Source organism: Perognathus longimembris, chromosome 2 (genome assembly GCF_023159225.1).
Source record: "Perognathus longimembris pacificus isolate PPM17 chromosome 2, ASM2315922v1, whole genome shotgun sequence".
NCBI lineage: Eukaryota > Metazoa > Chordata > Mammalia > Rodentia > Heteromyidae > Perognathus > Perognathus longimembris.
Genome location: NC_063162.1, coordinates 68,760,832 through 68,784,933, shown reverse-complemented (window position 1 = coordinate 68,784,933; position 24,102 = coordinate 68,760,832). Strand labels below are relative to the sequence as shown.

The 24,102-nt window shown below is 45.4% G+C and overlaps 1 protein-coding gene across 1 annotated transcript in view; it reads right to left on the bottom strand.

The window, feature by feature from the left end:
- Gli3 (GLI family zinc finger 3) overlaps positions 1 to 24,102 on the bottom strand; it is a 202,428-nt gene that overhangs the window by 129,658 nt on the left and 48,668 nt on the right. The window contains exon 2 of the mRNA XM_048339418.1: positions 16,962 to 17,228. Within this exon, the coding sequence (XP_048195375.1) occupies positions 16,962 to 17,228 (267 nt within the window). The remainder of the gene's footprint in view (positions 1 to 16,961; positions 17,229 to 24,102) is intronic.

The window sequence follows — 24,102 nt, the reverse complement described above, 5'->3', positions numbered from 1 at the left end:
CAGCAGCCCCTTATCTGAGCACAAGCGGACGCAGGGCTCTGATTGTCCGGGACCGCCACCTGTCCCAGGCATCTTTGAAGACCATGCTAAGCCTCCGCTGGGGCTGGCCTCCTTGCCCTGGGCCTCTTTTATGTCTTTCTTCATTTTCTGCCCTGTGACATTCTCTCTCCCTCCCTGCCATGCACACACCATGAAACAAAGGCACTTCTCACTTCGGACTCAATGTCCCCAGCCATTTCAGAGCCAAAGAAAACAACGCTCAGGATTACAGTCCCCCTGTAATGCCGCCCAGTCCTCCAGAGATGAGCTGCTCCTTTCCCAGGGTCTAACTAGGCAGTATTGGCATGGAGCGCATTACAATGGCTTCCTGGGAGCTGGGAGGCGAGATGCGGGGCTGCACACCAGAGATAACTTGAAAACACAAGCGATGATCACAGAGAACTCCATTAATAATCTCAGGCTAAAAAAAAATACAAATGGCAAAAATGTGAAAACAAGCTTTGCCTGTATTATGAATAGGGGGATTGCAGGAAGGACAGTGACTTGCAAATGTCCCTACACTGATTCGACTTAAAAGGATTGGAGGGTTTTCTCTTTAAGCAAAATTGACAGGAGAAGAAAATATGAAAAAAAACACACAGGTACACTTGGTTGGGGTGGAGGGGGGAGAAAGGAGGGTGGGCGGACAGGATGATGAAACACTTGTAAGCTGTAGTTTCAAGGTGAGAAGTTCCCTCTATCCAGGCACCTGTGGCTCATGCCTGTAATCCCAGCTACTCTGGACGCTGAGATCTAAGGATCACAGTTCAAAGCAAGCCAGAGCAGGAAAGTCTGTGTGAGTCTTATTTCCAATTAACCATCAAAAAGCCAAAAATGGAGCTGTGGTTCAAGTAGTAGCATGCTAGTCTTGAGCAAAAGAAGCCAAGGGACAGTGCCCAGGCCCTGAGTTCAAGCCCCTGGAAGAGCACACACACACACACACACACACACACACACACACACACACAGTCTCTCTTGAAGACTATACAGTTCTGATTATGTCACCTCATACTAGAAAAGGTCTGCCATTCTCAGCGGAAGCAGAATCCCAACTCTGACTTATTAAAGGTGTCATTACTTTAACACTCATCTGCCAACAAAGACTTCAAGCCCTACATCAGAACTCAGAAGGAAGAAAAACACTAACTAATTTAAAAAGCTGATCAGAGATAGCCCAAATAATCAAGACCTAAAGAAAGTTAAATCCAGAATATGCAGTGCACACATCCAAGAGACTGGGAATCACTGAGTAGTCCACTTAAATCTGAGTTTCCTGGTGCCCAGAGGGGGAAGAGAGAAATAGTCAGCTATTTGGTATGACTTAGAGGAAATCATATGAACTGCCTTCTCTACACCATAGTCTCATGCTCTTTATGTACAATACTAAGACCATAATAACGAGCATCTAAGAGCTTTATTTATATTAAATACTTCAGTCCTTAGGCCAGTGAGGCAGCTGCTTTTGTTGACACCAATGTAAAGAAGAGAACACAGAGGCACAGAAAGACTATTAACCTGAGCATGATGGCCCATTCTTTCAATCAGGAGGCTGGGATTAGGAGGATCAAGATTCAAGCTGGCCCTGGTAGAAAAGTCTGCCCAACCGCATCTCAACAGAGGAAGCTGAGCATTGTGGTACATGTGTCATCCTAGCAATAACGATGAGTGAAAATAGAAGACCACAGTCCAAGTCCACCTGTCTAGCAGGTGATCTTGACCTGAGTTCAAAGGTCAAATTCAAAGGACTCATACTAATACTCATACTAATAAGCCCATGAGCATGACCTCAGAAATGGCAGAAGCAGGGGCTGGGGATATAGCCTAGTGGCAAGAGTGCCTGCCTCGGATACACAAGGCCCTAGGTTCGATTCCCCAGCACCACATATACAGAAAAAACGGCCAGAAGCGGCGCTGTGGCTCACGTGGCAGAGTGCTAGCCTTGAGCGGGAAGAAGCCAGGGACAGTGCTCAGGCCCTGAGTCCAAGGCCCAGGACTGGCCAAAAAAAAAAAAAAAGAAAAAGAAATGGCAGAAGCAGGGTTAGAATTTGAGCAGCCAGGCCATCAATGCGTTCACCACAGTAACAAAACAAAAGGAAGACCAGAAATGCAGACTCAAGGCTGAAAGATGGCAAGCGGGTAAAACCAGAATTGTAAATATCTGACAATGTGTGTAGGGGCAGAAAGCAGGGGCAGAAAGGGATGACAGCCAGTCTACCCCAAAACCTTGGGCTGGGCAGACCTTTACATGGGTCATCGGTGCCAGTCATGTGACCTCTCCTGTACAGGGCACAGGGGGCCCCAGAACCTGGTACAAGCAGTACACGCCTCCTCTTCAAATGACAGACTACTCCATGCCAGCAGGTAGAATCCTGACTAGGTAGGAAGCTGGCACTGGGAAGATCAGGGTTTTGAGGCCAGCATGGGCAGCAAAGCTCAAAGTACAAGAACATAAGTTAAAGCCCTAGTACCACCACCAATTTATATATGTGCATACATAGAGGGAGGGAGAGAAGGAGGGAGGGAGGGAGGGAGGGAGGGAAATGGATGTATGGGATAGATAGACAGCCTTCCAGCCAGCCAACCATAGATGGATGGATGGATGGATCATGGATAGATAGATGGACAGAGGGAGAGAGAGAGAGAGAGAGAGAGAGAGAGAGAGAGAGAGAGAGGACAGACCGACATCAGCCAGGCACCAGCAGCTCACACCTAGAATCCTAGCTACTCGAGCAGCAAAGGATCATTGTTCAAAGCCAAGCCTGGACAGAAAAGGCCAAGAGACTCCAAAATAGCAAAATGCTGACTGAGAGGGCTCAAGTGGTAGTGTACAAACTGTGAACAAGAAAGCCAAATGAGAAAATGAAGCCTTGGGTTCAAGTTCTGGTACTGCCAAAGAAAAGACAAGAGAAGAAAGCTGCACATACTCAGAATATTTCCGGTTCCACCTGACTCTTGGACAAACAAAGCAAGAAAGTCAGAAATCAACCTGCTCTAATGTGGGTCCTAATATGGGCAGTGAAATGATGCCAAGAGGGCGAGGGCGGACTCCCGGGGTAGTCAGGACGCCCATCCACCAAGATTGTGAGCCTGCAAAGCTGCGAAGCTGGGCAGGCATGCTGCATGGCTGAGTCCCCGCCATGCAGGGATGGCAGAGCTGGCTGCTGCTCTGACCTGCCTGCGTCCCCCTGTAGCAACTGACTCTTCTCAGAAGCTGGGCCTGGCACAGGTCCGACATCAAGCTCTGAGCAATAAAGACTCTAATTGGGATCTTAGTGCTCTGGACACAAAGCAGCAGAAGGGAATTTGTCCCTCACTGTCGCACTCACCGGTGACTCATTATGAAACACTCTTCAGGAAACTTGGAGCTTAATGATGGGATCAAGGCATCAAAAGACAAGCTGCACATTGGGCAAGAGAAAAATTTTTTTTAAAAAACTAACTTGTAAGCCAGGAGGTTGAGATAGGGAGGATCCTGGTTTAAAGCCAGCTGGGCAAAAAGCTTTGCAAGATGCCTTCCCAACCCATTCCTGGGCACAGTGACATTCACTCATACTTCCAAGCTACTAGGAGGCTGAGACCAGGAGGACTCAAGTTGGAGGCAAGCCTAGGGAGAAAAGTCTACAAGACTCCCTATCTCCACAGAGGGATGCAGAGTGACATATGCCTGTAATCCCAGCAGAGATAGGAAACCTGAGTAAACAGAGAGACTAAGGCTCCGGTGGAGACCTTATCCCAAAAATAACCAGTGAAAAACGGAGCTGGAGGCGTGGCTCAGCAGTAGTGAGCCAGCCTAGCAGGTAGGAGGACCCGAGTTCACATCCCAGTAGATTTCCAAACAGGCCACTCATTCACTCACCCCTGAAGTCTGACATCGATGCACTCCCAGAACATAGAAACACTCAGTCACCCCATGAAATATTTAGCTTTAAATAACCAAGTCCGCAACTCAAAAGCCAATGTGAGCCTGCCATGCCCAAGAATCAAACCCGGTTTTTGTTTGGTTGGTTGGTTTTTTTTTTTTTTTTCTCTAGTCCTGGGCCTTGAACTCAGGGCCTAAGCACTGTCCCTGGCTTCTTTTTTGCTCAAGGCTTTGACACTTGAGCCACAGTGCCACTTCTGGCCATTTTCTATGTATGTGGTGCTGAGGAATTGAACCCAGGACTTCATGTATACAAGGCAAGCACTCTTGGGACTAGGTCATATTCCCAGCCCTCAAACCCATTTCTTATTAGCCTGCACAATCTAAAGATGTAGATAGGGAAGGGGGAGGGGGGAGGGGCGTGGGCGGGGCACATGTTCCCTACATGATACTCCCAATGGCAAAACAAAAGCTGCCACATGAAACTTTTAATTAGTCAACATGACAGGCCACAACTATAATACCCCAGGAAAACAGTTGGCCCTAGTAGCTCAAGTCTGTGTGGAATCCTAGTTACTAAGGAGGCTGAGACAGAAGGATGACTGTGCAAGGACAGCCCTGGCAGAAAAGTCCTCTAAACTCTATCTCCAATTAATCAGCAAACATCTGGGCTGGTGACATGGTTCAAATGATACCAGCCAGAAGCAAACAAGCTGAGTTCAAACCCCAATACTAACAAAAGAAAAAATAAAATAAAGGCAAATACAAAAAAAAAAAAAATCTATCACAGATGAGTTTAATGGGCTGGGGGGGGGGGGGGGGTCCTATATGACATATGCTGGGTCCTCGGGCTAGATTAATCCAGGCGGAAAGGAATTGAGGTGGCAAGGTGTAGCTGTGCACACGCCTGGTTAGGACATGCCAGGGTTCCATCAGCAACAGCCTGTGCTGCGGCTAGTGGGCGGCAGTGAAGCCATGTGCTAGACAGAGCTACTCACAAAGGTCAGGGTGAATGTACAAGGTCTAAAAGTCAGGGGAGCACTTCAGGTCCGCATGGAGAATGCCACATTAGATCAGTGCAAGTCAGACATTGAAGTCAGTAACAGCTGGGATGGATCAAGCAGAAAAGCAAAGGCAGCCTGCGCATCTATGTGTTGTGTGAGTTGCTTTAAGAGCCCATAAATTTGGTATTGGGAGAGAAGGAGGCAAATGTTAATTAGGAAAAATTTGATACTGAATTTAAATTTGCCCCTATGGAGTCAAAGCTCTGTTGACGGGGGAGGGACGGGGAGAGGGAGAGAAGTGGAGGGGAGAAGAAAAAAAAGGAGAGGAGAAGGGAGGGGAACCGCCCTCTTCAAACCTGGTCATGCACTCCAGCTTTCCATTTTATATTTGTGATTAAGTGACTTAATTATTTTCATGTACTCTCCCCCCAAAAATAAAATCAAGAGCTTAAAGTCACACCTCCCATTGCCTTGTGTGTGAAGCTCAATTCATGTCGGGGAACCCACTAGAAATCTCCAAGCAGTCATCTCCCTGCCTTGTCTAAAGGCCTCGGAACCGTTTTCCATAATTTTCAGACCGTTCATTAGGTGGTTTCTCGGGTGGGGGGGGGGTGGAGGGTGGATCACTTTTAAGTCTCTGATGTTAATATTTCCTATTCTCCTGATACAGAGACATCATTAAAACATGTCTTTATTACACAGCCCCAGACACAAATCAAGTCCCCCCAAATGTAACTTTAAACAGATACAGGCTGATGAGTTCAGCCCATTTGTCTTGGAAGTGAATCTGAACACCATGTCCTGGGCATCATTCTTGTTCCTCCTGGGTATCTGTTACTTAGAGAAGGATCACACGTTGTCATAGCTGCCTTAAGCCTGCACTGGCTCTGTCATCCATATTCAGTCCATCCATGTTTGGTCATAAATCATTCTCCAGCCCCTTCTTCACGCTCAAGAGTCTCAGTTTATCAGAGTCACCAAAAGTTAGAGAGCAACAAAATGTCACACCTATTAGTGAGACTCCTCTTTGTCTATCTCCTCTAATGTAGACATTCCGATGGATCTATTTATAACTAAAGGCCTCACACTCATGCTTTTCTTATTTTGCTCAAGGCCGGTGCTCTACCACTTGAGCCACAGCTCCACCTTTGGCTTTATGCTGGTAGAGATGAGTCTCGCCAACAATGCTGCCCAGGATGGCTTGAAACCATGATCCTCAGTAGCCTCCTGAGTAGTTAGGATTACAGGTGTGACCATCAGCACTCAGCCAAATTGGTTGTTTTTTTTTAGAATCAGAAACTCACATCATCAGAGCTGTTAGATCCAGACAAACTTTCATCTACATGTCACAGTACCATCACAAGCAGCCTGGAGTACAGGCTGCAGGAGCCTGTGATTGTGAGCCCACCAAGTGCTCCGGAAGTTTGTACGGCAACTACAGGAGACCACAGTAAAAGGGGTTGGCACTGATGCTGACATTCGTATCCTCCAGATGGAGTCATGGAGAGGCCTGGGAGCCTCTCCATGCCCCCTTTCCATATCTCCAACTTCCTTGAGAAAGTATCAAGTGAGCAGGAATGTCTCCTTCTGACCTAAAGGTAGCTAGTGAGGACAAGAACTTGCCTCGCAGATGCTGGAAGTGGGCTCAACTACACTGAGCCCGCGCTGCCTGCTTGCATGCAACCCTAACTCCAAGACCTTGAACACGCCAACAGTCCACACCACTTGGGCTCCAAGGCAGAGCCCTGCTTGTCCGTGAGTGGGCTGGAGCCACCTCACCAGGGCCAGGCCTAAGTCTGGGCTGTGGCCTTAAGACAAACCAAGCTGAGCTCAGAGCCAAACAGTCTCACTTCATAACCTTGTAAAAATGAGCGGCTTCTTTAGTCCTGGGGAGCCTCAGTTTCCTCACATACCCGAAGGAGAAGCATGACAACTGCCTCCCAGGAAATGGTGGTGAGGATTTAATAAGCACACAAAAGCAAACAGTGGCATAAAGCAGGGCGGGCACACACCTGATGCCCGGAGGTCCTGAGAGTTCTGCACCAGACCACAATGACACTTCATAAGTCCCTCCTTACCAAGCACCTTCTAAGTCTCATCCTTGGCCACATGCCACCCTTCCTGACTCATGCCACCACAGCCCAAGTGATGTCAGAACACAAAAGTCACCCCCTAGCACTCCCTTCAGGCTTCCCATCATCCACCACTCACTTCACTGATTTCCGATTATCCCCTCACTTCCTGCCACTGACTTCCCATCATACTCTACTCCCAGTGCTAACTTCCCATTATCCCTCACTTCCAATGCTGACTTCCCATCATCTCCCCACTTCCCTCCACTAACTTCCCATCATCCCCCACTCCCTTCCCTCATTTCTCATCATCCCCTACTCCCTCTTCTGACTTCCCATCATGCCCCACTCCCTCCTCCGACTTCTCATTGTCCCTCAAGGTCCCCTGCTCCTGCTCCAGTGAGTCATGAAGGTTCTCCCTGGACCCCCTGTCCTCCCAACCCATCTGAGGCCCACCTATCTGCCTGAGTCTTACTTAGCACATCAAGGGCTGTTCTGGGGCACCTTCTGCTGGTACCCTGTTGGCTTCTCTTCCACCAGAATGTCAGCCTTGACAGCATGGATCTGATATGGTCCTTGGCAAATGCTGCCAGTTATCAAGACCCACCACAGTGAGTCCCAACATGCTCTCCAAAAGCACATGGCCTTTTTGAAAGAAGAAACATCAGGGGCCATGTATCCAGTGCAGTGGGGCCTGCACAGGTGTGGTGAAAAAGGCAGGGCTCCCAGAGGCATTGCGGTGCCTCCAATTCTTCCTTTTCTCTCCACATCACCAACTGGTGGCACTCTGGTAGAAACATACCACATATAAAATGTCACTGGTGATAAAGGATAAGAGACTATGACAAAATGTATCCCCTGAAGGTAGATAGGTTAAAAAAAAAATGGATGGAGAGAAAGACGATAGATGATTGAGAGACATAACAGGTAACACATACATGATGGATGATAGACCAATAATAGGTAGATAAATGTAGATAGACAGATGAGAGAGAGGAGAGGGGTGTGTGTATGTGTGTGTGTGAGAGAGAGAGAGAGAGAGAGAGAGAGATACATTGAATCTAAAGGGCCAACCCACTTTGTGAGCACAGGGGCTCCTGGAGGAAGAGGTGACATCCAAATAAACCTCAATGGCAAGGGGCTGAAGGACATGTGACATGGATACAGGGTCTGGGGACCAAAAGTAGGACAACTATAGGAATAGGGAGGAAGGAATTGGATGGAGGGATTTTATTGGTGTAGGGCTACACTGAGAGCCAAGGAGGCCGCCTGGAGGGAAGCCAGGAAGGCAGGCACAGGAAAGGGAGAATGGCAGGGCTTGCCTGTGGCAGGCAGAAAGGCCACTGCATGACCAGGGCCCAGGGCTCCAGGGAAGGAGGGAACCATGACAGCTCTCACAAAGGGGAAAGGAGACAGAAAGGAGATTTGAAATCTTGCCCAGGCTTACTCTAGTAAACTAAGTCCCCACCAAATAAGGGAGGGTACGATTCTTAGTATCTCCTGCCTGTACTTTTCTACGCTTCTGGAAATTACCGAGGAAACTGGGTACCACCTTTCATTCTACTCACAAGCACAAATCAGGATGCAGATTTGTGCCCCTCCTCCCGCCAGTGGGCGAGGTAAACACCAGGACTCCTTCTGACCCACACAATGTGGGCTGATTAGGTCTGTGGCACCCCCATGGAGCGGCCACTGTCGCCCTCCTCAGGGGCCAGGCATCCCCCTCAGACTCCTTCAGGCAGGGAGACTGCTGGCTCCTTCCATTAATACCAGTCTTTGTTCTCCTTTTTCCCTAGTGGTTTGAGATACAGGATTTTTTTTTCCCCTCAGCTCAAGTTCCCAGTTCTTTCCCTGCCCCATCTCCAGCTCCAGCCTAGGTCCCCTGCACATTCTCTCTGGCACAAGTGATGGGAAGAGAGTTGGGAGTATTCCAACAAAATAAAATTCAAGGGTCTGAGTTTTTTCATGGTGAACATAACCCCTCGGAGTAAAAACATGTCTTTTTATAGGGAGAACAGTTCGGCCTCTAGAAATGAAGGCCTTTGGAATCGAGATGCTGTAGTCATGAAATGAACCTAATACAGAAAGGCTCAGAAGCCAGTGAAGTGGATTTTGTCCTCAGATATGACAGGTTGTCCAAAAAGATGCCCAGCAGCCATCAGAAGTCCAAGAGGAGGCAAAAAGGGGGGAGTAGAGCAGCAACCACCTGGTCTCGGTGCACAAGAGGGACTCCGCGCACTTCATTCAGGCCTCTACCCTCTGCCTAAATCTAGCTTCCAACCACACAGAGGACTTACTGTGGCCTCCAGGCCCCCACGAGTGTGATCCTATCCACCTCTAAAATGACCCTGCATCCCAGCCTCTGGGGGTAGATGACTGTCCTTCATCTGATGACTTCTTCCTGTCAACTTGTCAGGCTTAGCTATGGTCCCCATACTACTAGCCCTAAACACCACAGAAACAAAGCAGTCTCGCTTTATCCAACATTGTTTAGCCTGATAGACAACTCAATAAGCATTTGATAATAAGCATATGATTGACAGAAATGAATACCCGGGAGCTGGTGGCTCATGGGTGTAATCCTAGCTCCTACTCAAGAGGCTGGGATCAGACAACTCAGGTTCGAAGCCAGCCCAGGCAGGTAAAGGCTATGAGACTTTTATCTGTATTTATATACCCCCAAATGCCATAAGTGGAGTTGTGGCTCAAGCTGTAGAGAGCTAACTGTGAGAAAAAACAAAACAAACAAAAACTCAGGGACAGTGTCCAGGCCCTGAGTTCAAGCTCCAGGACTGGCACATGCACACACACAAAGAATCCAAGCTTTACTGGAACGCAGGTGACAAGCTGAGAGATAGGATGCTAGTTCAGTGACTTTGAATGAACCCAAACTGCAAAGGTGAGACAGACAGACAGACAAACAGACAGACAGAACATCAGGTCCTTTCACTACAACTTATGAAGCCACAACACAAATTTTTAGATACAAGAAAGCTAATGGGAAAGGGAGAGGCAGCATTCAGGAGACATCAAAGGAAATGTTCTTTAATTATACAAGAGAAAAGAAGAGAGCCCAGGATCATGTGACTCCATCAGGAATTGGGACAAAAAACTGCTGGCAGATATGCACATGACAGGAACAGGGCTGTTTGCATGCTTTACCTTAGGAAGAACTGAAGGAAGGAAGGAGAAGCAAGGAGACAGTGAGACAGAGAGAGATACCAAAAGCAACTATTAGAAAGTAACGTTGGGCAGGGTGCCCATGGCTCATGCCTGTAATCCTGGTGAGTCAGGAGGCTGAGATCTAAGCATTACAGTTTGAAGCCAGTCTGGGCAGGAAAGTCTGTGAGACTCTTACCTCTAATTGGAGATAACATCATAGAGTACTATGCCTGGCCCAGAGTTCAAACCCCATGACCATCACCACCAACAAAAAAAGTAACATTTGTTTGCCAAACACCAGTGGTTCATCCTGTAATTCTAGCTACTCAGGAGACTAAGATCCAGATCACTGAGGTCCCTGGCTTCCTTTTGCTCAAGGATAGCACTCTACCATTTGAGCCACAGTACCACTTCCAGCTTTTTCTGTTTATGTGGTGCTGAGGAATCCAACCCAGGGCTTCATGCATGCTAGGCAAGCACTTTACCACTAACCCACATTCCCAGTCATTGAGGTTTTAAGACCAGCCTGGGCAGAAAAGTAATTAGATTTCCTCTTCAGACTAGCCAGCAAAAAGCCAGGCTAGTGGCTACCACTTGGTAGAGCGCTGTGCGCATGAAGAAAACTTGAGGCAAACACAAAGATCTGAATTCAAATCCTACCCTGCTCTCCTCCCCCTCCCTTCCCAAAAATTACCCCTGGGTTGTCAAAGACCACAATATTTAGTTTCTAGGAGAAAGCCAGTAAAGGCAGTGTATCTTAAGCTCACATACCAAGGCACACACAAGATTTTCTTAATGCTGAGAATTACAGCAGGGAGTTAGTGGGCAGAGTCCCCAAGGAAGACTCGTCCAACATCATTCTTCGGTAGTGCTGACTAGAGCAGCAATGGCTCTGTCTAAAGAGGTATAATCTGGATGAGGATGAATTATGTGCTCGGGGAACTGTCACTGCCTTGTTCCAGTTTGGTCAACACCAAACTCTTCATCTGTGCCTTGCAGGCATTTTTTTCTTTTCTTCTGGTCTCTTGGTGTCTCAAAATGACACTCTGAAATGAGACTGCAAGCAGGTGCACCCATTAAATATGTAAAATGCACATCCCCTTCTCAAACGACAGATTTCTGAGGGGTGGAGAAAGTCACCTAACATAAAGACAGGCAGATAGCAAAATAATTAATTAGTAATATTAATAATCGTGTGTGCATTTTTTAAACCACAGTAAAAACAAAATCCAAGTTAAGCTCCACACAGGTTTCCACACAAAATAAATTCAAGGCAATTAAAAATTCAGTTTCTTTTCTGTAAGCTAAATTCCTCAGGTTTTGCTAATTAGCAACTAATAGTTGTGTCATTTGAGCTGGAGACCATAAGGCAGAATACCAGGGGTGTGTGTTTTCAATCAAAACATTTGCATGGGGGAATGAATCAAATTTTCCATGAGGAATTACTGCTTGGGAGCAGTTGGGGGCAGAAGAAAAGCAATCGCACAGCTTTCGAAGAAGAGGGAGGAGGAGGAGGAGGAGGAGGAGGGGGAGGAGGAGGAGGAGGAGGAGGAGGAGGAGGAGGAGGAGGAGGAGGAGGAGGAGGAGGAGGAAAAGGACCTGTCTTTCTGTCCCATTTAACAAAACCAACAGAAGCCCTTTAAGAAATGCCTGATGGTTGGGCACAGGGCTCATATATGCAATCCCAGCTACTCAGGAGGCTGAGACCTGAGGATCATAGTGTGAAGCCAGCCCACACAGGAAAGTCCATGAGAACTTTACCTCCAGTGACCCAACAAAGAGTCAAAAGTACAAGTGTGGTTCAAGTGACCAATACCAGCCTGTAGCAAAAAAGCCAAGCAAGAGTGCAAGGCCCTGAGCTCAGGCCCCAGTACAGGCAAATAATAATAATAATAATAATACAAAAATTAAAGCCTGATAAACCCAACAAAGGTCCCACAGAGATCCCTGCAGGGAGAGCTACAAAACTCAACTCTTCACAGCACATGACAAGACATGTTTTCTGCAGAAGCAGAGAATAAAAAGTTAAGTGTCACTGGGGGCCTAGGAATGCTTGGACTTTTCTATCAGCTGACTTTCCAAGTTTCTTAAACAATAAATGTAGCAGAGTGACACAGTGGTTTGAAATAGCTAGCTTCAGCTAGAACAGAAGAAGAAAAAAAAATCACTGGGAAGTCTCTGGGTAAGAAGCAGATCAAAAACCCCCCAAATCCAGCCCCTCTCATGGTCTCACTGCTGATCCCGTGGTGCAGGCCTGTGGGCAGCCATACCGTGTCTGAGCCACATAGAGTTCAGGCCTACTTTTCTGCTTGATCTACAGCCCGTCCACAGCTACCCTTGGCAGGGCCTATCCCTTGCTCCCCAGGGAGGACTTGATTCCAAACACATGCCAGCAGTGTTTGAAGTGCCCGCTATCCCTTGGTTTGCTTGCTTTTTCTCTTTCTTTTCTTGCTTTTTTTGAAGAAGTGAAACCCACAGAACCTAAAATACTTTGAATGCTGCCTAACTACCATTTGTGGAGATGTCACAACACATACCCAAGAAGAATAGAATCTTGTGCAATCCACGTTTTACAGATGTCTGTCCTTCTGTAGGGAAAAGCTGCAGGGAGAGGGGTCCTATTTTTAAAATTTTTTATTTTTCCATTTTCTGGTCTTACAAAAGGCCTTCCCATACTTTTGAAATACCAAGCTTGTATATAAACGAAAATATGAAATTAGGCATCTTGAAAATTCCCCATTTCCCTACCACAAAGAAGGGCATAGCTGTGAGAGACCAGAGTCAGCCATACTGGGTTCTAGACTTTTCTCTCAGATTTCCCAGTTAGAGTTTACAACTCACAAGAAAAGAAATGGTCTACAAAGAAGTTTCCAGATCTTGAGCTTCCCAAGGCCCAACTTGGATTGTGCAGTACTTCAGGACCCAAGTGAGTGCTGTGCACAGGACACAAATGTGATCACATTTTTACATCTCTTCTAAAAAGTGGATACTTCTCAAATACACTAAAAACATTATTAAATGTATCGCCTCCAGCTCCCAACAAGTCATTAGCCTTGCCTCGATAATTAAATCCATATGAGGTAGACAAGATCCTTAGTTATGAAGTACCTAAAAACTACTTGTAACATCAGTAGAAGATTAAAGAAACCCTACAAGATTCTAGAAAAAGTAAAATCATATCCAATCTGACCCCAACATTCAGTTTAGGATATATTTAAATAAATGAAATGGCATCTTTTGTTTTTCTGAATGTTTCTGGGTTTGTGTTTTGTACATGAAACAATTTCTGCTAAGAGTTTTGCATGTCATAACCTCAGACACACTACAAAGCTTTTTCTTAAGAAAAAAAAAAAGCTTTTGCTTACAAAATAGGGGGGGGGGGGAAGTCTAATAAGGAAAAAGTCTAATAAGGATCAGTGAGTAAGAAAGAATTACCTTTTAAAAAAGTCACAATGTGTAGCTGGGAATATGGCCTAGTGGTAGAGTGCTTGTCTCACATACATGAAGCCCTGGGTTCGATTCCTCAGCACCACATAAACAGAAAAAGGCAAAAGTGGCACTGTGGTTCAAGTGGTAGAGTGCTAGCCTTGAGCAAAAAGAAGCCACGGACACTGCTCATGCCCTGAGTTCAAGCCCCAGGACTGGCAAAAACATTTTTAAAAGTCACAATGTAAGCCTGGCTGTGTGTGGCTCATGCCTGTAATCCTAACTACCCATGCCATGAGATCTGAGTATCAAGGTTCAAAGTCAGCCAGGGGAGAAAAGTCCAGGCAATTCTTATTTCCAATAAGATGGAAATGGAGTTGTGGCTCAAATGGTAGGGCTCTATCATAAAAGCTAACCAAGAGCACAAGGCTCTGAATTCCAGCCCCAGGAATGGCACAAAAGGGAGGACATCTGTGCCATGTTTAGTGCCCTGCATTTTATCTGTGAAGTGATTTAACTTGCTTATGAGCAGTTCTATCAGATGTTACGTCAAAATCTTGTTGCCTTTTATAAGTGATCACAACATTTTACTATGAATTGGAAATTAATCTGGAGAATGTCATCAATTTACAGGTTCTACGTCCTCAAAACAGAAAGGCAGTGAATGAGTACTAGCCCACCAGGACACTGTGCTAGGAAGCATTACATGGCAGGTCCAGAGACAGCACCCAAGTCCCAGGTTGGGGGGGGAGGGTACATCCAGAGGCCTCGAATGGAGGAATGAAACGGTTGAAACGAATGTGCTTCAGGAACAAGCGTCAGTTGATGACCCAGCCCAAGTTAACGGTTCTCTGCCCAATACTACCCCAGCCCACAGAGAAACACTCATCAGCTGTCCTGACTAATTAAATACCACACTAATTAATGAGCATCACCAACAGAAAACAAAATGTCAGTAAGAGATGGGAAAGATTTGCATGCACATTGAGGCACAAAAGCACCTCCAAGGAACTTGTAGGCAAGTGTCTGAACTTGATCTTTAAAAAAAAAAAAAATCCTTCACTATTTTAGGGAAGTAAATGTTCTAACAGGTCTCTAAATGAGTGGGGGGAATGGGAAAATATCTGATTTTTAATGGATTCATGATACTTGAAAAAGACTCATCAAGAAAAAAAGAAGAAAGTTTTAAAATGTACTTGAGAGAAAAACAAATCTTACCAATGCTGATTTTTAAATCGTCATTGCTGGGAGGGGGGTATGAGGGACAAGGTAACAAACAGTACAAGAAATGTATCCAATGCCTAATGTATGAAACTGTAACCTCTCTGTACATCAGTTTTATAATAAAAGCTTTTAAAAATAAATAAATAAATCGTCATTGCTAACAGTACAGAAAAGCAAAATCAGATGAAATAAGCCTAGAATGAGAGAAGGAAAAGCAGTTATCCATTTCATCTCCTGCTTAATTCTCAAACCACACAAACAACTTAGACAGCCACAGGAGCCAGGAGTACCTTTGAAAAAGAACAGTTTTCTCACCACCACCACCCTGCAAAAAAAAAAAAAAAAAAAAAGGACAAAAGAAAATCAACCTTATCACTGGAAGAGAGTGAGAGAAGGGATGACAATATCAGGAAAGGAAAAAAAAAATGTGCTCAAGCTGGGAACCAGTGGCTCACGCCTGTAATCCTAGCCACTCAGAAAGCTGAGATTTAAGGATCGTGGATCCATCGAAGCCAGCCAGGGCAGGAAAGTATAGGAGAGTTTTAAATCCAATAAACTACCAAAATAGCCAGAAATGGAGCTGTGGCTCTAGTGGTAGAGTGCTAGCCTTGAGCAAAGAACCCAGGGACAGTGCCAGGGCCCTGAGTTCAAGCCTCAGTATCAGTACAAATAAAATAAATTCCTAAGTAGGTAAGTAAATAAATCAATACAACATCTCTCTCTTTTTTTCCCCAATACTCCATTCTGGTGGGTAGGGGAACAGAGGCTAGGATGGCAGGTTATGGTCAGGCCCTTTGATCTGGGGACTGAAGGAACATTCCCCATTCCCCGTTTGCTGAGAGCCAGCTAATGAAGCCCTGAAATTGGTTTTTATCCTGTGCACTTTCTTCAACAGGAAAACATGCACTAATCAGCGCTCCTCACACATCAGTCATCTGGCTAATGACCTTTTTGCCTTAAAACACCCCAGTTTCTGAATAATGTGGGAAAAGGGAACCACAAACCTGTCCCCACCCCCTCTCTGGAGCTCAGAGCCACATCTGGATTGAGAGCTGAGAAGGTCAAGTGCTAAGTCTCCATCCAGGGAAAATGATAAACCTCTAATCAAAACCTGGCGCTCTGGCACTTCAGAATGAACTTCATTATTCCACAACCAAATCGTTTATTTTTTTCTTTTGTTTTGTTTTTAAACTACAATCAAACCAGAAATGAAACTCAACTCTTCTGTTTCCTTTAGATTCTGTCTTTGGAGAAAAGCACTCACTGTACACACGGGCTCAGAATCCTAGTCAATTCCTTAAACTTTATTTTTTAAAAAAGGCAGCTTCCTGTTTCTGGCTTGCTGTTGAGAGAAAAGAGTAAGGATCATAGAAATCTTCCATATTAACAAATTTAGCATTGACACTTTTGTCTTCTTTGGTAAGTTTGCTTTAATAAATCATTACTCAACAAGTGAGTAGCAAAAGCCATTAAATCACAATGATTAAAAGCTAAACACTGGTGGCTTACATCTAAAATCTTAGCTGCTCAGGAGGCAAAGATCTCAGGATCGAGATTCCAACCCAGCACAGGAGAAAAGTCCACAGTATTCTTACCTCCAATTGACTGTCAGACAGCTGGAAGTGGAGCTGTGGCTCAAGTGGTACAGCACTAGCCTTAAGTGAAAAATCTAAAGACCAACATCCAGGTCCTGAGTTCAAGCCCCAGATAGATAGAGAAACAGACAGACAGACAGACACACACACACACACACACACACACACACACACACACACATACACAGACACAGACACACACACACACACTAAGAATAACCTTTTTGCAGTTTCCACCCAGCAACTCTGCTCTAAAAGCTTCTTCCCCTTGTGTAATGCAAAACTGATTCTCAGGAACACCATACAAGGACCACCCTGCTGAAGAGCACCCCTAAAAGGCCTGTGACCACTTAGACATGTAAGAAAATGTCTCTCTCCAAAAAAACACTTAAGGACAGAATTAAAAGGAGGGAAGAAAATGTAGAAGGAAAAATCATTACATAAGGCCAACAAATCCCTACAGCATGGGAATATGTGTGCACACGCAAGCACACGCGCACATACACACACACACACACACACAGAGTCTACTCTTTGCCTCCCCAGAATAAGGGCCACTGGCCTGGCCTGACACACTTACGGTAGTGAGGCTCCATGTAGCCATTCCTGGGGTCCATAGCAAACACAGTCCCACGGTACGGGACAGAGGGCTCGGCCAGGTGTGGAAGAGACCCATGGATCTCCTTCTTGATCAGCGAAGCTCTCTCATCACTGGACGTCGAGGGCTCCTCGCTGAGTTTGCCCAGCCCCTGCTCACTCTGAGGCTGCATTGTGATTGCGTTTCTTCTCTCTCGATGATGGTGGTGGTGGTGGTGGTGGTGATAGATCTGTCCCGGATTTTCATCCTCTAAAGACAGAAAGGAAAGGAAAAGACTTTAGAAGCCACTTGAAGGAGCCATCAGAAACTACTCATCTATGAGCCCTCCTCTCCATCTCAGAACAGATAGGTCTCTTTTCACTTCAAGAAAACTTTGCAACCTGGGATGAATTTTGCATACTCAAATTATCATGGAATGAGGCTCCCAATTACAAGTGGAGGGTGAAGCAGACAATGAGCCTGTTACACAGTGACACAGATGGACAAACAGGCGAACTAGCTCAGCTCAGGGCTGGCTCAGCGGCCCAGGCTTCCCCAGTGGGCATGCCAATGTATTTCAGTTCTCACGTGGGACTGAAAGTTTTGCCAGCCTCAGCCTGTGGGGCGTCCAGCTTCCCCTTTGTCTGGGGATCTGAGGAGATGCCTGGCTACCCAGTGGGGCTCTCCACTGCTCCAAGGGGTGCCTGCCCTTTGTTCTACAGAGAATGATCTATCAGAAAGTAATACAATTCGGTTGGGAGGGGGCCAATTCGGTTGGGAGGGGGCAGGTCCAAGGATCTGTAAACCACAGAGAGATTCAGCAGAGCCAGAAATGAAGCTTCTGAAAACCCACGGGTGACAGGACTTCTTGTAAAACCTACAGAACCTCCAAAGAGACACATCCTGGGTCGAGGCACCACATGGCTATGGGCGGTAAGTAGGGAAGGTGAGAGCCATGTTGCTACCTGGCCATGCTCAGGTGCTCATGCTCCAACCACATAAGAAACAGCTGGCCATCCAGCTGTGCATGCTGGTGACTGGTCTACCCCAGCGGATAGGTGCCTCCTCACAGTCCTCATCCTTCAGATCACCCCCTTCCCATAAAAATAACACAGTTATTAGACATCTTAGATGGGCAAAATTCAAACACATCTTACATGTACTTCTCTTCAAAGGAATCTATGTGTACACACACACACAAAAGAAAAAACAGGAAAGCTATGTTTTAACACTGCTAAAGCACTGTGCAAAGTCAAGCAAAATTAGAACTGTGCACAGAGAATACATTTGCAAACACTGAGAGAACAACTCTTACTTTGTGTTGACTGGGACCTTTAAGCACTGAAAGCCACTCAAGGCTTCCCATCCAGGTGTGAGATTTGAAAAATAAGCAGAGAATTGTTTTAGCCTAGCAAATGCTCTGTAAAACAGAATAAATGAGGTAGGTTTCAGCCCTTATAATGAATCTGCTGACAACCACAAGGTAACTATGAGATATTATTTTACTATATTGTTGGGTGCAGACCCTTAGCCAGAGCCTCATAATTAAGTTGTAAATTACAAATTTAATCTATCAAGTCTCAACTGCAAATGCACCAAAAATAGGCAGAATCCCACATTATTCACATTAATCATTCCAAAAGCAGTTCAAATCACGGTTTTGGTATTTTCAAACAAACTAACACAGAGAGACAGAGAAAGAGACAGGGGGAAAACAGGCAGAGAGACAGAGACAGGCTTCATTTTTTATTTTCCTTTCTGCCTAACATCTTAAGCACTGGTCAACCTTCTAGTTCATTAGCAGGCTATAGAAAGAGGGCTGTGCTTTAATGGGTTAGCAAACGGGTGTCAAAAACACTAAAACTGTTGTGGGTTTTATAAAAATTCCTATAACCACAAATGGCTCAAGTCATATTTTCCACTAATTTGTGCTCTGTATAAAACATTTATTTCAAATTTCCACCTGAAGTGACCTTGGAAGGGGAAAGTGAAGTCTGCATGGAAAGGGGTCTGCATTAGAGGCCAGCCAGCAAGCTCCCTCCCTCCATCCCTCCCACTCCTGCCTGTGCTCCCCCTTCCCTCCCTACAAGCAGGCTAGGCCATGTAATTAGCATTCTCTGAGAAAGATGAATAGCCAAGCCCTGCTAATCTGTTCCAGATTTCAAACAAGATTTCCTTACCTTAATCTACCTAGAAGAAATTCACCTTTCTTCCCTGAGAAACTGCATTCTCATTTTTTAAAAGAAAACAAAAAAAAATTCAATTCAAAAGATCTTCTTGTATTGAGCATTTGGATCTAACTTTGCCAATAAAATCATTCATATGGTCAATCCAAAGTTCTACCACCCTCAGACACCTCCCCAACTCCACACTTCCAAGAAGATCAAAGTAGGGGGCAGGAGTGGAAACAGGGGTGTCTGCTAAGTGATTGTGTATGTGTGTGTGTGTGTGTGTGTAGAGAGAGAGAGAGAGAGAGAGAGAGAGAGAGAGAGAGAACTAGAGCTTGAACTCAGGGCTCTTGCTTGGGTTTTTATGCCCGAAACTATAGCTCTACCCCTTGAACTACACTTTTGGTGTTTTGCTGGTTAATTGGAAATTTAAAAGTATCTCACAAACTTTTCAGTTCAGGCTGGCTTCCAACTTTCATCTTCAGATCTCAGCCTCCTGAGTAGCTAGGATTTCAGGCATGAGCCACCAGCCTAAGTGATTTTCTTAATGAGAGTTATGCCTAAATGGCTGTATTAAAGGTATAGCAGTTCCTGGGGCGGTGGTCGTTCAAACATAATTCTTGCTTTACAAGAAATGTGTACAGAAATGGCATTTACATTTCTCTGATGCTCCCTTGAAGCCATAGAATTTAGGGGCTTTTTTAAAAAATAAATAAAAGAAAAGAAAAATGAAACAAAAAAAAAGTTATACCAGAAGTCACCAAAGTTCAAACATTTAAAACAGAAAAAAAAAAAAGTTGTTACTTCCTTAGTAAAGTGGAGTGCCAGTAGGTTTAGGATTTTTTTTCTTTTTTGGAACACAGAAGCTTTGATTTGAGGGTTTGCTTTTATAGTAGCTGGTGCTGTGACCTTTTTACCCTATAGCATCCCCTCTCAAAAAAAAAAAAAAAAAAAAGAATTCCAACAGGCAAACACTGCATGAACTTAACTTTGAGGGCTGACAAGCTTCTGAGGCTCACTGAGATCAGAATGTGACAATATACACGCTAACTACCCTCAGACAGGAGGCTTGAAAACAGTCAGCATAAGCATAGTGCCTTTCCCAAGCCATAATATTCCTGCTCGCGCTCAGATACTTGGCCATCGCTTTAGCAATCCCAAAAACCGACGCTGTCTGATCTTCTTCAATTCAGCCAAGCTGCTCAATGAAGTTTGAGAATCAGAGCCGACAAGCTCCGCCAGGCCAAAATTATTGACAGAAACAAGCTGTCTGCCATGGTAACGAGGAGAGAAGTCCGCTACAAAAATGTAAGCAAACAGCCCAGAGCTCTGGGAGCAAATGCCAATGGACTTTTAACAGCCAAACACCAGGCAACTGCTTGAGCTTTTTCTGCTTTACAGTGGCAAGCTTGCGGAGTCAAACCGAACTTGCAATCCACAAGAAACTTTTAGGAAAAAATGACTTTAAATCCTGTCATCATAATACCACTCGGTATCTCTTACTTTCTGTCTCTTGCTGCTCAAGTCGATATGAATGGATTTCCACGTCACCAACCCTCCCCCACACACACACCCAGAGCAAAGCATCAGGTTTTAAAATCCTGTCCCCAACTCATCCAAAAGCAACACCCACGGAGTTTGATGCACATGGTGCCGCAAACTTGGTGAAAATCCAAAGCCAGTTCACGGCTACCGTGCTCTGGATGTTTAGAACAAACATCTGGAGAAAGCAATCCCATTCACAACACATGGCAGAACTCGAACACAGGCTTCCACAAACCAGGCTCACCACAAACTTCTGCAAGGAAGAGACAAATTCTTCTGCCTAGCAAGTGAGAGGAAAAGTGTCAGAGCATTCTTTTTTTTTTTTTAAATGTAAAAGTACAACCTTCCCAAGAAGCACCAATAGAGATGCTAAACAGGCTGCTTAGAACCCACAAATACACGTGTTCCCCTTTTGTCTCCAACACAGATGTTTAACTGGCCCCTGCAACTCCCAGCTACTCCTCTCTCATCCCTGAAGCCATGGAAGAAAGGCTAAGAAAACAGAAGATACTTACAACTCAGTCTCCAGAGCTAGGCGCTCCTAGCTACTACTCAGGAGGCTGAGATCTGAGGATCAAGGTTCGAAGCCAGCCCAAGCAGGAAAGTCTGTGAGACTCTTATTTCCAATTAAGCACCAAAGAAGCCAGAAGTGGAGCTGTGGCTCAACTGGTAGAGCCTCATACTTAAGCAGAAAAAAACTAAGGGACAACACCGAAGCCCAGAATTCAAGCCCTAGTACTGGCACACGCGTACACACACACACCTCAAATCGCCAGACTCTGGCTACTACTTTCAGCAAACTTCTTTTGGTGATCTTTCTCTAGCTCTAGGAACAATTTCAGGGCCTCATCTGCCTCTCCCTCCTCCTCACCCTCCCATCCCTCTCCCTCATGCCCTCCCCTGCCCCTCCCCCTCTCCCAGGCACTGCAGCTAGGCTCCCATTAGAGGAATTAAAAGTGGTTGGAGCGACACTAAATTTAACAAGCTCATTAGTATTCTTTCCAAGTGCTTAAGAGTGAACTCTCCCCATTCAAGCAGTTCTCGCCAGCAGAAGGGTCAGGCGGCTAATCATTAAATCAAACTAATGTCACCCTATCACAATCAGTCCCAGAGAAGGAGGGTTTATTATTTCAGTTTATGCTAAATAAACGGTTTTACAAATGGTCCCCAAGCAAGGTCAACAGCAGCTTCAATTACAAGACAAACTTAACAAGAGTTGCTCTAAAGCAAGTACTCCTTATTGACAGAGACAAGGCTAGGCTCCACGGACGGCCCCTAGCAGGCCAGTACAGGACTGCATATTGTAAAATAAAGGAAGGGGTGAGTTTTATTTTATTTTATTTGCCAGAATTTGCGAGTGCATAACGATTCTTCATTCACCTCTCTCCAACCAGCTAGGGGCGCAGCTCAATTCACCCCACACAAAGGCTGGAGCCCAGACCTCAATGGACCGAGTGAAACATGTTCAAAACTAGGCTCTCTATTGTGACTGAATTTCTTAACATCTTTTCAAAAAGCAGAGAATGCCTTGAGGCTAAAGGAAGAAACAGGCTAATGGTGAATTGGGAATTCTGAGCAAATTTCAGAGCCCTTTCCTCCTAGCTTTTGAGGTTGAAAGCAAGCTCTTTCCTTTCAAGTTTCAAAGTCCTTTTTCCTCCCGCAGTGTCACAGAAGGATTTGAAAAGAAGGTAATTGTGCTCGCCGGCTCCCTGATCAGAACTTACGTCCTATTTCTGGTATTTCGGAATACTGCTTGCAATAATGCTGCGTGTAGTTCAATCCCTTAACCGGCCGGTACTTCGCAATTGCTCATTAAGTGAACAATTGCGGGTATAAAATGCCTTTTATGTGCAAGGTCTGGATATAAGATAAGCATTCTAGGGCTCTAAATTTGGTTTACTAAAGAAACTCTCCATCATTAAATTACAAAACTGAAGTCAGAATATCAGACTTTCCCAGAAAGAGGCTCTTGGTTGCCCTGAGCCAAAAAAGAAGGGCGGGTGGGGGTAGGGAGACAGCAGAAAAATGCTGAAAAGGGGGTAGGGGGAGCCCAGGAAGAAAAAGACTGGGTACTCAGATTTCCAAGGATTTTCAGATGAGAAGAATATTTATTTCCGAGTTGAAGTTCAACATTTGTAAAATAAAACCTCATCCTTTGAATAAGGTCTAGTCACCTTCAAATGAATTAAAACACAGGGCAAGGACTTGGTAAATATGCAAATGACTCATGGGGGAACCCCCCCCCATTACCAACAAATAGCTTTTTCTTCTTTAAGAAAATGAGTAAATCCCATGCCAGCTATGATTTATGATTGATGTCGTGTCATCTGATCCTTAGTCTCACCATGATGGAAGAGGAAGAGGTCAGCGTTAGGCCCCATGTCCAGGCCCCAAAGCCACTGTTCCCACTGGGTAAAAGGTGCCATGAGAATGCCACCGGCACCATCCCACTCCCAGGTGGATGTGGGAAATGACACTTAGACGCGTGCCCCCAAATCCATGACCACTAACCCCAGTAAAAAGACAGAAAGAAAAGTACATTTCCACCACACTGAAATACTTTCCCCATTAAGATTTTGCCCACACAAATCCGTGACTAGGAAACACCAATGAGGTCCAAATGACATCATCCAGTGAGACAGCCCCTGGACCATCGTGGCGCACACCACAAACACGGCCCCGCAACATGGCTGACGCGTTCCATGGCCCATGAGGCTCTGGCTTTGTGTGTTCCTAGAGATTTCAATACTGCTTGAGGGAGCCCAGGGCCCACATTCCCATCCCCCAGAGCCCCAGCATCCTCTTCCCTCCCAGGTAAATGCCTAGGTGTGTTTGGAGAAATGTCCTTTTATGCATTTATTGCATCTCCTATTTTTATTTCTTAGACTGCTTACATGTTGATGCTCCTGGAATAAAAACCAACAGAATCCAATGCTTCAGAATTCTCCCATGACTTTTTTGGTTACTATTTTTAATAAAATATTTCAGTTGAAGAGTTTGTACAAACGGGTTTCAATTCCATGTGTCAAATATAAACTCTCTGAAATCTTCACCCAGGGGTGAATGTCACCCCTTCCATAGCTTTCCCCATCTTCCCCATCTCATCCCTACCCTCCAGTTACATAGTTCCACTTACCCATAGTTCCACTTACCCATGCTCTATCTTGAATATACTGACTTGTGTTCATCCACCCTTCCTCTCTCGGTTTTTCTGCTCCCCTCCTGTGGCTTTCCTCACCCTCATACAAAACATGTTCCTGCCTCCTGGAACTCATTTTGTTCAAGTGTTTGTTAGTTGTCCACAGGAGATACATGGTCCGACGCCTCCCCCGAGTCTCCCACCCTTTAGTCAATGCCTTTGTATATCCATGCATACGACTCTATGTTTTCATAGATGTTCATAATGGAGATCTGACTTCCATACGTGAGGG